Source organism: Dendroctonus ponderosae, unplaced genomic scaffold (assembly GCF_020466585.1).
Source record: "Dendroctonus ponderosae isolate FM_Combo_2020 unplaced genomic scaffold, Dpon_F_20191213v2 Dpon_F_20191213_9, whole genome shotgun sequence".
NCBI lineage: Eukaryota > Metazoa > Arthropoda > Insecta > Coleoptera > Curculionidae > Dendroctonus > Dendroctonus ponderosae.
The window spans coordinates 1,324,402-1,340,711 of NW_026019116.1; the positions used below are offsets into that span (position 1 = coordinate 1,324,402).

General features: G+C 39.3%; 1 protein-coding gene across 1 annotated transcript in view; it reads left to right on the forward strand.

Moving 5' to 3' along the window:
* Positions 1-16,310, forward strand: part of LOC109537708 (discoidin domain-containing receptor tyrosine kinase B) — a 126,086-nt gene that overhangs the window by 108,917 nt on the left and 859 nt on the right. The window contains exons 9-19 of the mRNA XM_019904564.2: positions 2,243-2,347; positions 7,235-7,404; positions 7,455-7,630; positions 7,686-7,808; positions 7,860-7,983; positions 8,045-8,182; positions 13,501-13,668; positions 13,725-13,852; positions 15,768-15,860; positions 15,920-16,061; positions 16,113-16,262. Coding sequence (XP_019760123.1) covers positions 2,243-2,347; positions 7,235-7,404; positions 7,455-7,630; positions 7,686-7,808; positions 7,860-7,983; positions 8,045-8,182; positions 13,501-13,668; positions 13,725-13,852; positions 15,768-15,860; positions 15,920-16,061; positions 16,113-16,262 — 1,517 coding nt within the window. The remainder of the gene's footprint in view (positions 1-2,242; positions 2,348-7,234; positions 7,405-7,454; positions 7,631-7,685; positions 7,809-7,859; positions 7,984-8,044; positions 8,183-13,500; positions 13,669-13,724; positions 13,853-15,767; positions 15,861-15,919; positions 16,062-16,112; positions 16,263-16,310) is intronic.

The following is a 16,310-nucleotide window of genomic DNA, read 5'->3' on the forward strand; positions in this document are numbered from 1 at the left end:
TTAAGCTAAGGCACCTAGAAACTTAAACTCTTCACTATCTCTCGAACATAGCTACTTAGCTCTACAAATCTTGTGAGTTTTACAAAAATCTCCTGGAATTTTTTCCGGCTTCGTAAATATCGATCAAAAAATGTATGTTTTTACTCAACTGTGCTGATTTCTTCAAAAATTCGCGCCTTTTAAATTAAGTCAAGTTACAAGTTGAAACATTCTCTCACTCTAGAACAGACTTGGCCCTACAACTGATGCAAATTTTACAAAAATCACCTGGAATCTTGGTTTTTCACAGCTTCATACATATCGGCGAAAAAAATAGACTGCTTAACTGCGCTGTTTTCTTCAAAAAATCACGCCTTTTAAATTTAAGCAACTAGCAACTTGACTTCTTCATTAACTCTAGAACACACTCGGTTTTATCACGGTACGAGCTTTACAGCAATGTCCAAGAATCTGGCCTTTTTCCAGCTTTGTAAATATCGGTCAAAAAACAGACGTTCTTACTCAACTGCGCGTTTACCTTAAAAATTTGCACCTTTTAAACTCAGGCACGTAGAAACTTGAAATCGTCATTATCTTTTGGCCTCTACAAATATTCGGGGTTTCACAAAAATCTTCTGGAATTTTTATTTCTTTCGGCCTCGGAAATATCGCTCAAAATATAAATGTTTTTACTCTTTGTGCACTATCTTACTGTGCACTTTTCTTCAAAAATTCGCGCCTTTTCAATTAAGGCAATCAGCAACTTGAAAACTTCACTATCTCTAAACCGTACTTGGCTTTACAACTGCTGCGCGTTTTGCACAAATCTCCCAGAATCTTGATTTTTTACAGCTTCGTAAATATCGGTCAAAAAATAGACGTTTTTACTTAACTGCGCTGTTTTTTTTTTCAAATTCACACAAATTAAATTAAAGTAGGAACTTGAAATCTTCACTAGCTCTATGACATACTCGGTGTTATCACTGTTCAGAGTTTTACAAGGATCGCCCAGAATCTTGATTTTTTCAGCTTTGTAAGTATCGGTCAAAAAGTAGACGTTTTTAACCAAGTGCGCTCTTTACATCAAGAATTTGCACCTTTTAAACTAAAGCAGATAGAAACTTGAAATATTCACTATCTCTACAACGTACTTGCTCTACGAGTTTTACAAAAATTTCCTAGCATTTTTATTTTTTCCGGCTTCGTAAATATCGCTCAAAAAATAGATGTTTTTACTCAACTACGCCATTTTCTTCTGACATTCGCGCTTTCTGAATTAATACAAGCAGCAACTTGAAATCTTCACTACCTCTAAACCAAACTTGACTCTCCAGCTGCTGCGCCTTTTACTAAAACTGCCCAGGATCTTGATTTTGCCAGCTTTGTAACTGTCGGCGACAAAATATACGTTTATATTGAACTCTTTTCTTCAAAAATTTGCGCTTTTTAAACGAAGACAGGTAGCAACTTGAAATCTTCACTATATCTAGAACATACTCGGTTCTACAACCGCTTAGGGATTAAGCTAAATCGCCCAGAATCTTTATTTTTCCCAGCTTTGTAACTACAGGTCAAAAAATGGACGTTTTTACTCAACTGCGTCTCTACTTCGAATAATCGCAGTTTTTAAACTAAGACCCGTAGAACCTTGAAATATTCACTATCTCTAAAATATACTCGGTTCTACAACCGCTTAGGGTTTAAGGAAAATTACCTAGAATGTTGATTTCTTCAGCTTTTGAGAGCAGAGCAAAATATAGACGTTTTTACTCAACTGCCCTCTTTACTTCAAAAATTCGCGCCTTTGAAGCTAAGGTACGCAGCAACTAGAAATCTGCATTAGTTCTAGCCACATACTCGCCTCTACAACTGCTGAGCCGTTTACAAAAATCGTTCTAAATCCTGATTTTTTCCAGTTTTGTAAATATCGGTCACAAAATCAACGCTTTGAACGAACGAAAATGAAGGCTTGTTTGAAGAAATCGAAGCAAGCAACCATTTGAAATTTTCACCAATCTAATATCAAACTCTAGTCTCCGGCTGATGAGATTGATTTAAAAAAATGTAAAAAATATTTCAATTTTAACGGTTTTTGAGTGTGCTGCCCATAGACAACAAATGCCAATAGACAACACTAATTCAGCTCTATTGGGCGGTCATATTTTCAATAAATCTGCAACCGCTCCTTGTTTTCCTATTGAAAATTAATCTTCTCCAAATAGGCCATTTTCCGCATTCAATAATTATTTTTTCATGTTTTCAGTGGCAATTTCGTCAAACGTTACGGAAGAGGAGGCGCTAGATTTGCAAGAAAACGAGGTTATCATCACGTCGAACGACGATAAAATGCTCCAGACTTTCGAAACAAGTAAGTATCAGGCGGAGTTTCGACGATTTTCCGTAAAATATTACTGCGGTTAGGGCTAATGATATGTAAAATCGAAGTTTCGGAGGGGCCGAATACGGCATTTTGGCCCTATTTATTGGTCCTGGCTACACCAAGATGGTTACACGGTGAACGAAATTAAAAAGTGTCCGCTACTGTTGTTTGCAACTTGAACAATCGTGCGAAAAACCAATGATGATTTCGATCAAATCGGCTCCGGCTTGTGGTGTGGTGGAAAAACAGTACACAAACCGAGTAATTGAACGAACGGTTAAAAACAGCAAACATCCATTAGATTTGATGCGAAATCGTTCAGCCTAAACACTATTTACTATCATGTAACGAGATCGATAGGAAATGCATCGAAAATACGACCGGAAATGTATATTTAAATTGTAATGAGAATTGGTGAAGAATGTTTTTTTTTAATGGAAAACAGGGGAAGAACAGTTTTTGAAGCGGCGCTCGTCTGGATCTTCCACAATTTGATGATATTAGGTGCTTGTCCAGCAGGGAGTTCGGTTCGGGAATTAAACGCGAACTGCGGAGCAAACAAAAACAATTTAACCGATCGGTTTTTCGGTGGGATTTTAATGGAAAAACTTTTTGCCTTTCTGGTTTTTAATTTCGAGCATTATTCCGATCGGGACCATTAAGTTGGTGCGCGCCCTTTTGTCACCAGACCCCAAATCCCACTTTTTATTTGCCCTTTTCGGATTCAAATCCAAAGTGAAAATGAACGGGTCCAACTTAATAAGCTCGACCGGCTTGAAAAATGTTAGGAAACCGGTTCGAACAATCGCCAAACTGGCCACTGTTGAAGCCTTTAAATAGACAACGTAAACTTGATGTTGTTGCCATACTGGAAATGTGAATAAATTGATTTTTAGTTGCGAGTTGGTTTCCCGATACTGGCTTTGGTAACCGTTATTAAAACAAGTCATGAAAGTTTACAAAGCGCAATTTCCAGCTGGAAAATGGAAAAAGAACAACTTGCCCACAGAGCCATTCGATATTTAGAGTCAATTGGAAATTCCCGTTTAATTCGCCTAATTCGCCCGCTCCAACTAAATAGAGCGCTCCGGTTTTTGTTACCGTCATTGTTTTCAGCTCACAGTGCCACAGCCTTTTCTGAAACACGCTTTTGGTTGCTTTGGTAAAAAACGATTTTTTTTAATTATCTTTTGCCGATGCATTTTGTCTCGATATTTTTTATTAATTTCAAGCCATTTTTGAGCGCAATTATATGGCCACTTACGCCGACTAAACGATTAAAATAAGACGTAGTATCGTTTCTACTATGATCAGCATGATTTAAGTATAAAAGTAGCCACGGCAGAAACGATAATTCAGTTGAAGACAGTCTATGGTCAGGTCTGTTTAATTGTTAGGTCCGGTTCGGTCACACACAATTCAAATCCACATAATAAAGAATATTGTATTAATTTTGAAATAAAGTGTTTTTTGAAAACGTGAGTTTCAAATTAATCAATAAAATTGCGCTCACGATTTCGCCTGCGATATTTTCCTTATTAAAGACCGGAAGCTTTAAATATGCTTATCGGGGAGCCTCGGAAATAATCCGTTGAGCTCAGAAAACACGCATCTGAAATTTTGATTTTTGAGTTAAATTTTAGTTTTTTTTTCAAATTTGGGTGGGTCAAAGTGTGGTGATCGACTTTTTCCAAAAATATTAAGTTCATCAATATGCCCCAATTGCACCACTTTCATGTCGAGAAACTAGCAATGCAACGAACAGATTGGCAAACATGCTGGAAGCTTCAGGTTCGGAAAAATCAACATTTTTGGTTCATTTTAAACGATTTTTGAGCGTACGCAATTTTAGACCGGCGATATATTTCTTATTAAAGACTCGAGCGAAAAAATATGCATATCGAGGACCTTTTAAGGGCGAAAAAAATCCATTGAGCTTCAAAAACACGCATATGAAATTTTAAATTTGGAACGAAATTTTCCTAAGGGGGTTGATTTTCGCAAAAAAAAATAAAATTTCTCAAAATCTCTTGAATTTTACATCGTTTTGTCTCGAGTAAACGAGGAATGCAACGAGGTCATTGGAAAACATGTTGGAGGCTCCAGATCGGGAAAAACCGACATTTTTGGTACATTTTAAGCGATTTTTGAGCGGTGGCGAGCTTAAACCGACGATATTGTCCTTACGAAAGACTCGACAATGCATCACTTTTATCTCGAGAATCGAGCAATGCAACGAACGGTTTGGAAAAATCGACATTTTTGGTTCATTTTAAGCGAGTTTTGAGCGGTCGCGATCTTAGATCGACGATATTTGTCTTACTAAAGACTCGAGCGATAGAAGATGCATATCGAGGAGCGGAAACAATCCATTAAGCTCCAAAAACAAGCATGTGAAATTTAAATTTTTTGGCCGAAATGTTTCTAAGTGTGATTTTTTTTTTAAATGTCCCGTATTTTACATCATTTTCATTTCAAGGAAGCGGGGAATGGAACGAGCGCACTGAAAAACAAGCTCGACACGTCAGATCCGGAAAAATCGACATGTCTTATTTGCTTTAAGCTTTTTTGAGCGATTGCGATCTTTAACTAGCGATATTTTTCTTTAAATTAATTGAGCTGAAAAAACGCGTATGTTAGATTTTGATGTTGAAGGGAAATTTTTCGATTTTTTCAAAAAATATCATGTGTCTCGAAATGTCTCAAATTTTACATCGTTTTTAACTCGAGTAAACAAGGAATGCAACGAGGTCATTGGAAAACATGTTGGAGGCTCCAGATCGGGAAAAATCGACATTTTTGGTACATTTAAGCGAGTTTTGAGCGGTCGCGAGTTTAAACCGAGGATATTGTCCTTACGAAAGACTCGACAATGCATCACTTTTATCTCGAGAAACGAGCAATGCAACGAACAGATTGAAAAACATGCTGCAAGCTTGAGATTCGAAAAAATCCACACTTTTTGTTCAGTTCAAGCGATTTTTGAGCGATTGCGATTTTAGACCGACGATATTTGTCTTACTAAAAACTCGAGCGATAAAAGATGCATATCGAGAAGCGGAAACAATCCATTAAGCTCCAAAAACACGCATGTGAAATTTTTATTTTTGGCCGAAATGTGAAAAATCTAAGTGTGATAGTCGAATTTTTCAAAATATGTCTCCAATTTTACATCATTTTCAATTCAAGAAAACGGGGAATGGAGCGCACGCATTGTTTTGTTTGTTTTAAGCTTTTTTGAGCGGATGCGATATTTTCCTTATGAATAACTCGAACGAAAAAATGCACATCGGGCAGCTTCGAAAACCGGAAACAATCAATTGAGCTGAAAAAACAGACATATAAATTTTTTATTTTTAATCGAAAGATCGATCGATTTTTAATAAAATATTGAATTGATTAAAATATCGTAAATTACTTTTATCTCGAGAAATCAGCAATGTAACGAGCTGATTGTAAAACATGCTGAAAGCTTCAGGTTCGGAAAAATCGACATTTTTTGTTCGTTTTAAGCTTTTTTGAGCGGTTGCGATCTTTAACCGGCGATATTTTCCTTACAAAAAAATATGCATATCGGAAAGCTTCTCAGACCAGAAACAATCGATTGAGCTGAAAAAGCGCGCATGTCAAATTTTGATTTTGAATCGAAATTTTTCTAAACGTGGTGGTCGATTTTTTCAAAAAGTATCAAGTTTCTCAAAATTTCTCAAATGTTACATCATTTTCATTTCAAGCAAGCATGGAACGTCACGAGCTCATTAAAAAACACGCTGGTCACGTTACGTTGAGGAAAATCGACATTTGTTGTTCATTTTAAGCTTTTTTGAGCGGTTGCGATCTTTAACCGACAATATTTTTTATTAAAGACTTGGACACCTTAAGGGTGCATATCAAAGAGGTTCTAAACACGCATGAGTGAGCCTGTAAGTCTATAGTCGTAAGTAAGTAATCTACCGACGCATAAGATGGAGGGTAGATTTTTTCAAGAAGTATAAAGTTTCTCTAAAAGTCTCGAATTCTAATTACTTTGCCTTTCAATATCGCCTCGTAATCAAACTGACGTCGTCCAGCCTCAGTCTAGAGAGAGAAAAACGTAGCGGTTGCCAAGCAAACTAGTCTGTTCTTGTCACACACTGCCGATGTACCGGGGCTGATTCAAAAGAGCTTACATTTAGCATTTGATGCCATTAAGGAAGAATAAGGCTTCTTGGGGATGGTAATTGATAGGCACTAATTAAAATGTGGGGCAAATAAAGCGTTCAGGTCCACTGGCCATTAAGAACTTCAATTAGTTTATTTGGCTCGTTGTCAATCCACCTGTTTGCCCGGTGATTTAATGTGCGCTGTCGCTGCCAGAAGCGAACCTCCATAATAAAGTCCAGACAAACGGCAATAAAAGCAATGTAAACAATAATACAGTGGATTTAATTTCAAAAGGGAAAAAAGCGCCTGTCTTGTGTATAATGCTGAACTGGGTGGAGGCAAAAACGACACGAACCATTGTTTTCGGGTAAATGACGCGCTCTTTGTTGCCGCCGTCTAAATCAAAATTATAACGGTTTTGCCTCCACTAGAATCATCAATCTTTATTCCCGGTCGTACATTGTGCAGATGAAATTGATGACTCGAATATAGAATAGAGTTTGCATTATTATTTATTTTTTTCCCATTACCGGATTATGTTTGAATGCAAATGGGTTTGTCGACTTTTGCGCCACTTTTGCTCCATAAAAGACGCCACCTTCCTTTTGAAACATTCTTCTGCCTAGAAGATAGTCATTTTTTCTGCAGTCTATTAACACAAGCCTTGATTTTCCATTAAAGACTCTTCAATCTTCTTTCAATGTTGAAAACTTTTCATGAGTTATTTTTCAGTTGCAGCCACGAAAAACGACGACGCCTACGTGGAAATAATCATTGGCGTCCTCACTGCCATCATGCTGCTGTTGCTGATCGTTTTCCTCATAGTGTTGATCATCAACAAGCGGCACAAGCTGCAGGGCTCGCCCACTCTCTTCCGCAACCCTTTGAAAATCAACATGAAGGTACGTGCTTTTGGTACTGGCCTCACTGTTCTAGAACGAATCTCTCGCAGGACCTGCTGATGAACTTTTCATCTGGCAATGCTCAGAACGCCAATCAGAGCGTGCCCATCACCCCCGTCAGCCATCCGGATAGTTGCTTGGAACCAATCACGCCCATGACGTATGAAGAGTACCGATCCTCGCTGGCGGGAAACTATTACACCCCTTCCACCTACACGACTCTCAGGTAGGTGCTGGCCAACGTGCTCTAGGGGGAGAAGTTCTGGGTTTTTCTTCGGCAGGTGCTCAGAGACGGCTCCTATCGAGTCGCCAGACTTCAACGAAGAAGCTCCTACTCCTCCGGAGGTACCGCCCCTACCGGACACGCCAGATATTCAAGCCCCTATCGCGCCGTTGAACTACCGGTAAGACGGGGAGGTTTAGTGAGTTTATCGGGCTGCTAACTTGAGTTGCAGGAGTTTGCAAAGCACGCCATCTCTCAGCCCCAAGTCGATGGTGATGAATCTGAGCAACTATTTCCCGAGGGAGAGTGGTGAAAGAGGCAAGAAGTTCTACACTGCCCCTAGGGAGAAGCATCGGGTATGTCGGGGATTTTTCGGCAGTTTTCATTGCTTGGCTAATCCTCCTGTTGATATTAAAGATACTGCCCCCAATGATGTGCTGGAATATTGTCCCTAGCATGGGACAGCCGTATTCCTGCCGCGAAGTGGAACTAGTGCCCATTCTCAGATATTCTCTGCGAAAGGTCGAAAAACTGGGTTCCTGTCCCGCTGGTGAGGTAAGCATTCCACTACGGCACTCAGGGAAAACTGCTACTTTTCAAGAGCGTTTCTCGCCCAAAAACTGTCCTCAAACCGACAAATTGCTCCTATTTTTCCGCTGTCATGTATACTTTACATGACAAAGAATCCGCTCGGGCGGCGTATGAATCAATAGGCAATTTAACTTACAAGAAAGGCCCATTGTGCTGACTTTCGACAAAGTTAACTTATAGGGTCCAGTGACTTTCCGAACTTCGGAATCCATGTATTTTAACGGGCGGGATAATATTCGACACTGTGGAAATTTGTCAGGGCTTGCAGGAAACCAAAGGGTCGGTTGATAATAAGGCCCCGAAAGTTGTACTATACAGGGTGTCACGTAGGCATATGATCAAGCGGCATTCTTTGGATCAAAAGAAGACAATCTGACCTGAGTTTTATTAAGAAAAAATGTATCGCTTCTCTGCTTTTGAGGGTCAAAGTCAAAAATATCAGGACAATGGTACGACGGTTTTTAATGAAACTCGCTGTGTTCTTCTACATATAAGACTAATGTTTTGATGAAGCAACCGAATTTATCCGCAACTGAGGAATTCTTGAGTGTTCTGGTGCAAAAACTACTAGAACTTTTTATTTGGTCTCTGAGATCCGCTTATTTTTTTCGAACTGATGCGCCAATCCTTTTTGGGTATTTTTGGTCGCTTTGTAAAATCTTGTAGCATTCATACTTTTGCGCAAAAAATTATGATCTCTGATCCAATTTTAGACATGCATTAACTGTTTTAATTCAGCTTTTAACCGTCGTAGCACTATAAATTCTAACTAGGAAGCATTCAGGAAGGGATTTCATTGGGTTAAAACTGTTAAAAGGGACTCCTCCCTTTGCTCACTAGTTAAAAGTCCCGATTGCTTAAGTCCGGTGATCGAGGTGGCCTAATTTCGCTCCACCCCTTCCAACTGAGCGTTTTATGTAATATTGGGCTGAAATAATGCTGAGCTCTTTTATAGGAATAAATCATCTGTTTGGGAGAAATTCTACATAAACTTTGACTTTTAGTCTGCGCGACAGCACAGATCGGATCCAGCAAAAATTCATGTAGCGATTTCATTTGATTTGTCGAGACATTTGATGCTTAAGATGTTGAACGTGTTCCTGGGTTTTCACTCAAAATGGATGTTTAAGAGTCTGTTTGTGAGTCTAGAGTCTGTTTGTAAAATCCGCGTCGATTGTTCGGGTCAGGTGATCGAAGAAGATTCGCCACTGACTTCAGACGACGATCAGATGGATTTTAATAATTATTTTTAATTCTGCATAACTCTTAATATCGGGCCGATTTGTAAATCTTGTTTACCGTACCGTATGATTTTATATAAAAACTGCGTCTTAGAAAATTACATTGGATTGAAAAATTTGGAAATTTTGATGATTTGAATGTCGAAAAGACGATTGTCCGAACAAAATACTTTGAATTTTTACCTTGAATATACCTATTTTCCAAATAGAACATGAGATCGTTTGCAAAGTGTATTCTCGACTCATTCACTGTCTATAAGAAAGTTGTATTTGCAACAGTTTGGAAGGAAATGGGCTCTGAATAATGGCAAGCGAAAAACTGTCAAACTTGCACATTTTACTTCCACTTCCACTCTTTGCCCTGTAACTCGGTCAGTTATCAACATTTTTCCGAAATTCAAAAAACCTTTAAACGCCCATAGACTTGGCGTAAGAAGTTGTTTCAGGGCCAAAGTTCATTTTGGTCACCGTTTTGGCTCCAGGGGAGTTTAACTTTTCAAGGATCTGAAGAGCTGGTTTTGTGCCTGCGAACACGCTCTATTGGTGGCGGCACACCCAGATTTTTAACTCCAAAATGTATTTTTCCGCGCTTCTCAAGGGTTTACAAAAAAAACTCCAATATATATATTTTTTTTCTAAATTGCAAATGTGCAAGTTCTTTCAAGTTCTTCAAGTGAAGAACTTGCGGGTCGAATTTAGACCAAAATGCCACTTTTTTTTGGTTAACATAGTTTTCGAATATAGTTTCGCAGAAAATGGAATTTCAAGTTAGAGAGACTTAAACTGCCACCCACATTGTTTGTACACTTATTTACCCATAACTCCAAACTGTTGGCAACATTTCGAAAACAAAAAATGGCCTGGATTGCCACGGGTATTCACTAGGGTTCAGCTGTCTTGAAAAAAATCGACATGAGCAACGGTTTGGGGGATAATGAGTCCTGTATGTTGGCAACCGTTCGACTGTTCCATTTACGCATACCTCCACTCTTTTGCCCGGAACTTCGTTTAATGTCCAGACATTTGAAAGCTTCCAATACCACCAGAAAGCCCAAAGAACTAGCTATAAAAACCATTCCAGCCTCAAATGGGATAGCGGCAACAGCAAGGAAGTACGAGTTTGATTGAGATGATTGATACTCAGAGAGCATTTTGAAAAAAATATTTTAGCAATTAGTTTAAGTTGAAAAAGTTGACATTTATGAAGAATTTGATGCCGAATAGACGATTTTCCAAACAAAATATTCTCAGTCAAAAAATGTTCAGTGGATTTAAAGCCGAGTACCCGACTTTTTGGAAAAAATATAGTTTGTTGCATACAAAGACGCCTTTTTTAAAATTATAGTTTTGCTCTAAGTGTCTTTCTTTGTGTGTAGATGATAGTTAAAGTAATATTTTAATTGCAGCTAAATGTATATAATGCTGTTATATACGATCCGAAGTTACCTGTTTTATCCGAAGAAAAGTCGAAAGCATACGAAAATAAGTGCGCTATAATTTCGGAAAACCGTTATATCAAATTCGCTTCATAAAATCCACAGATTTGCACATGCGATTAGCATAAGTACCATCAAAGATAAACTACAATCCTGGTTGCCACCTACTTCTACAAAACGGAATGCTGTCCAGAGCCAGATTGCTGAAAATTCCCTAAAATCCCGATTTTTTCTCAAGAAAGTAATTTAGTGGCTGTTAGTCTGCTTAAACATCTTGATCTGGACCACTTACCTAAGCCTAAAGGGCTCTGGATGGCCAAAAATATGAAATAAATCGGACTGAAATTATATTGTACGAATCGTTTGGCAAAAATAATTTGTTTATAGAGTGTCGTGTGAGAAGATCACTTGCAACCTTTTAGGGCGCTATCCGCTAAACCGTCACAAAACAATAAACAGGTTCCACCTACCTTTAGGAATTTTGGTCTGGATTCTGCCCTATTTTAACATTTAAATACAGTCAAGACTATCTGCCAAGACAATAAAAAGTATAGTTTACAACAGAAAGTTAATATTTTACATATCAAAAGAGTCTTCTCTAGAGAACCCAATTCATATCTGAGTTGAAACTATTTTTACAGAAAGGAAATTCGAAAAATTTCAAAACTGAAACCAGAATCCTGATCGTCCCTCGTCGTTCCTTGTCGAATAAATACGGCATGCAGCAATATAATATGGGACTAAAAGCTCTACAGCTACCAACCAGGGGCAAAGTAATGCCAAACTTACCGAAAGCTACATTGTGCCACCTTGAAAGAAAGTAAAACATTCTTCAGTATTACAGAAACTAAGTTAAAAGTTTACTTATTTGAAATCAACAGAGGAAATAAAGATAAATAAGAAATGCCATCCACTTCAGTGGCTTCTCGAAAAACTAAACTCAATTTAAACTAATGGTCGGTTTATATACGAGAATAACGAATAACGCTTAACGATTAAGGCGTATCTTAAAAGTCCGTTGCGCATCAGTCCATAGAGGTGTTTATAAACCGAATACTGTCTAACGCTTAAGGAATAAGGATTCATAAAGTTGCCAACTTTTATCTTATGCGTTAGGCGTTATTCTAATGAGGAATGCTCAGTTTGTAAGGTAAATCATATGCCAGTATCCCACGTGACCGCCAAACATCGTATGTACATTTTGCTGTGAGGTTAGAAAACGAAATTATTAAACCAAAAAGAGCTACTGCTTCTTCAGTGGACAAATCCATTTTAATGTACAATATTTATATGAAATTAGCTTTTATTGGTATGTTACCGAAATAATGTTGACATAAACAGACACCACCCAATTGTTTCATAAGCCTATGCTGCAATTTGATTGGCTGTGCATAAAATAATATTGTTCCTTATTCTGCTTTATAAACAAAAAAGTGGCGTTATACCTAACGCGTTATTCTTATGCCTTAAGCCTTTCTTCTTATTCTCGTGTATAAACCCACCATAATTTATGGATAAGAATTCATTATTACCAGCTTGCTACAGGCTGGCGCCCTATCCTCCATTTCCTACCCATTCTCAAGGAAATCACACTAGACCTGAACAAACAGTAAATATTCACTCCGAATCGAAAACTTTAATCTTTCCGTCAGAAGAAAATTGATAATCTAGTACACTTGCCTTATTGGCGCCACATCATCCTTTTTGTGCCGTCTATGAACAAAGGACTGACGACGTATTTTGTCCACTTCCCGTACCAAACTGAATATTTAGTCACCATTGCCAAAAGAAACTGAAGCAATATCGGGGCTTTTACCACTTTCCGAAGGCAGTGAACTACATAATTAACGTAATGATATAATTGTTTGCTTGATCATCCCTGTTTGTCGATTTCCCTTCTTCTATTGTTGATTGTTTTATAGAAAGTGCCTGTTCGCACGCAGATATTTTTAAACACAAGTTTTTGATTCGAACTAGTTTGGACGATTGCCGTGAACAAAACAGGTTTCAAACCGTGAACAAAACTTTTTCATGCTGAATTAAATGCTCTCGGGCTTTTGTTCTGTTTTTATGAACCTTTGCCTCTGTTCGGCTTAATGAAACTGAGTCATAAAGCCAATTTTTATGAAACAGCTGCATGTGTCGTGCAAAATTGATCTAAGGAGAAGATCCACATTCCAACTGCACGCTCCATTACGAGCCGTGGAACCAGTCGCTTGGCCATAAGGGCCAAGAGAAATTGATCCAAACTAAGTGAAAGTTAGAGAGTGAACTTTTCCAGCACCGATTCCTGCCGAACAAATGAGCGTTAAACTGCAGCTGCGAAAGGTAGAGAAACTGTCGACCTAAATCAACGGCAACTTATTCGAAAACTTATTTAAAAGAACAATATTTTCTCATTCCGGAACTAGATAAGATACTCGAGCGGGAATAGCTGCGGATAACTTAGATGCCTTTCGGGCTATTCATAAGTTAAATTATCAAGTTTCGTGCGGGTCGGTCGGCGCTCGGCAAAAATCCACTCAGGAGTAAAATGACTTTGGGCATTCACTTCCAATTAATTTAGAAATTTGCTCAATATTCATTTCTTCATTCTGATTTCCAGCTCTCGTTATACGAGACGGAAAATCTCGAAGACATCATTCCGAGCGTCTGCAGGCTGGTGATAGTGCGGGCGCCCAACCCCGACAAATGCAAAGATGCGGTCGAAAGCCTCAGAGAGATCCGCTTCTTGGCCGGGTTGAACGATCCGAACATTTGCAGGATTTTAGGGGTGAGCTTTTCCCAGTTTTTTTTATTTGCCTCAAACCACTTTTTACATTGTTGCAGGTCTGCACAGCTGAACAGCCCCCTTGGACGGTCATCGAGTATGGCGAAATGGGCGACTTGGCTCAATATCTCCAATTCCTGGTCAACAGGAATGGAAGCATCCGACCTGCAGAGGATCAGCCCATGAGGTTCGAATTAAGCGCAATAATCGAGCCTTTGTTTGAGGCCCTTTTTCCGGCTTTTAATTGGCCGGGATCAGGCTCGGTTGCATTGTTTTGAAATCGGACCGTGTGCCCGACGACTATTCGATTAGCGGCCTTTTGAGGGATGGTTTTGCCTCATTTAGTCCCGTTTCATTCAACGTTTAGTGGGCGGCTAATTGAGTTTTCCGCAACTGCCTTAAATGATCTTATTGGATTTAGAATCATTCAGAATTTTCATCGCGTAAAGAACCGTGTGACAATGTTGGAACAGTTAATTGGTAAATAATCGCCGAGTTTTTCGTCGTTTAGGAATTTGGTCCGACTGTTTTGCTGCCATCTTTTGATGGAATTTCAAACCCAAAATAATTTTAGTCATACGTGCGAGTGAAACGTTGGGATTATAGTGCGAACCACTTTGACATTAAACAATTTTAGTGCGTTTGTTGTGCCGAGCCCTTCGGGCACGACACTGGCTGGAAGATTAAAAATAAAAATCGGAAAAGTTAGATGGTCCAAATCAGTGTCGTGCCCGAAGGGCTCGGCACAATTTTGCTACTAAACACTTTTAATGCGTTTGTTGTGCCGAGCCCTTCGGGAACGACACTGACTGGATCACAAAAAGTGAATAATGTCAAAGTTTAAGGCCCCTAAAGGCTAGGCACAACTTTGGCATAAACACTTTTCATCCATTTGTAGTGTCCTTCGGATAAGACCAAGGAAAGCAAGTAAAAAACCGCTAAATTCGCAGTGTTTTTCGCGTCAAAGTCAGTGTGGTACCAAAAGGCCGCGGCGCAACTTTCTCATAAAACTCTCTATTACGTTTCGTGTACTGAGCGGTTCGGACACGACACTGTCTCGAAGACCAACAGAAAAAAATTGCAAAATTTGGAGTGTTTTTCACGTCCAGTGGTGTGCCTGAAAGCTCAGCATTACTTTGATATAAAACTAGCTTTAATTCATTTGTCGAGCCGAGCCCGACTCTAATTGAACGACGAAAAGTAAAAAATCGCAAAATTTAGTGTTTTTGAGTCAAAATAAGTGTCGTGCCCGAAAAATGTGCAAAGTCAAGTGTCTTCTAAAGTGACTTCCAAGGTGCCTGAGGTTGGCTAACCTTGAAGCTTGTGCTATCTTAAAAAATTATACTGTTCAAAAAACAAGACGAGAATAGTTCAAAATGACCCTTTCAGTTTCAAACTATTTTTTAAATTGGCGATTCAGATCGTCTCAGTTAATACCATATATGTATTCCTATTGCCGATGATCAATTCAAATAAATTTTTCTTGGCGAATCTTGTTCTGCACAGTTTTCAATGCGGTATTACTCCCGAAAAGTTAGATTATACAGTTGATGGGCGAAACGGGCGACAAACACAAATATCAAAGGCGCCTCAAACCGATATTTCTCAATTAGCGTCACAGTATTTTCGTGTTCGAATCCCATTTGAGGGCGCAATATTGGGATCGTGTCTCATATAACGTCAATATTTTTGTCAATTTGCAGCCGCTCGAGGCGAAAAAAACGTGGAGTTCAACCAAAACGTCTCGAAGCAAACGCGTTTGGATAATTGTCGGGCAAATAATAGGGATGGCGCGTTGGAACGTGCCGACAAACAGCGATCAAATTGATTCATCAAAATCCGAAATTATCTAATCACGATAATGCCAAAGCAAAATTCTGAAATCGATCAGCGTGAGCTTTGTTGCTGCACAACCAGCATTCACGTTATAGGAATCGATCGCATTGCTAATTACAATCGGCTTAATTGGCTTGGGCTGCACGAAAATCTTCAATTTCCTGATAGCCTAAACAACACTGTTTCGATGCGCGTCTCAGGCTCTATTGATAACAATAATATTGGGGAGACTAAGCGTTCAATTAACTGTTCCTTTCACTTTCCAGCAGTGGAAGCTTGATGTATATTGCAACCCAAATCGCCTCAGCCATGAAGTACTTGGAGTCGAAACATGTGACCCACAAGGACTTGGCGGCCAGGTAAAGCGGCGTCTTTTCACCGCCTACTGCGTACTGATTGGTGGATTTTTTTGTTTAAGAAACTGCCTGGTAGGGCGTGGTTATGTGATCAAAATAACCGACATTGCCATGTCAAAGCCGCAATACCGCAAGGAGTACGCGGAAATTGGCGGCCGGCCTCCCGCCCCCATAAGGTGGCTGCCGTGGGAAAGCATTCTTCTGGTAAGCAGCTCTGGATCAGCCGGGTGTTAACTCATTAACGTGCGGTTGCAGGATCGGTACTCCTGCTCCAGTGCCGTGTGGGCGTTTGCGGTCACTCTATGGGAGATTTTGAACTTCTGCTGTGACCGCCCCTTCGCCAATTTGTCCAACGAGAAAGTGATCCAGAACGCCGAGCACATGTATTATGGGGGCGAACTGCAGGTTGGTCGGGAAATAGCAGCTTGATCATCCAATAGTGCCTGGGTGGGT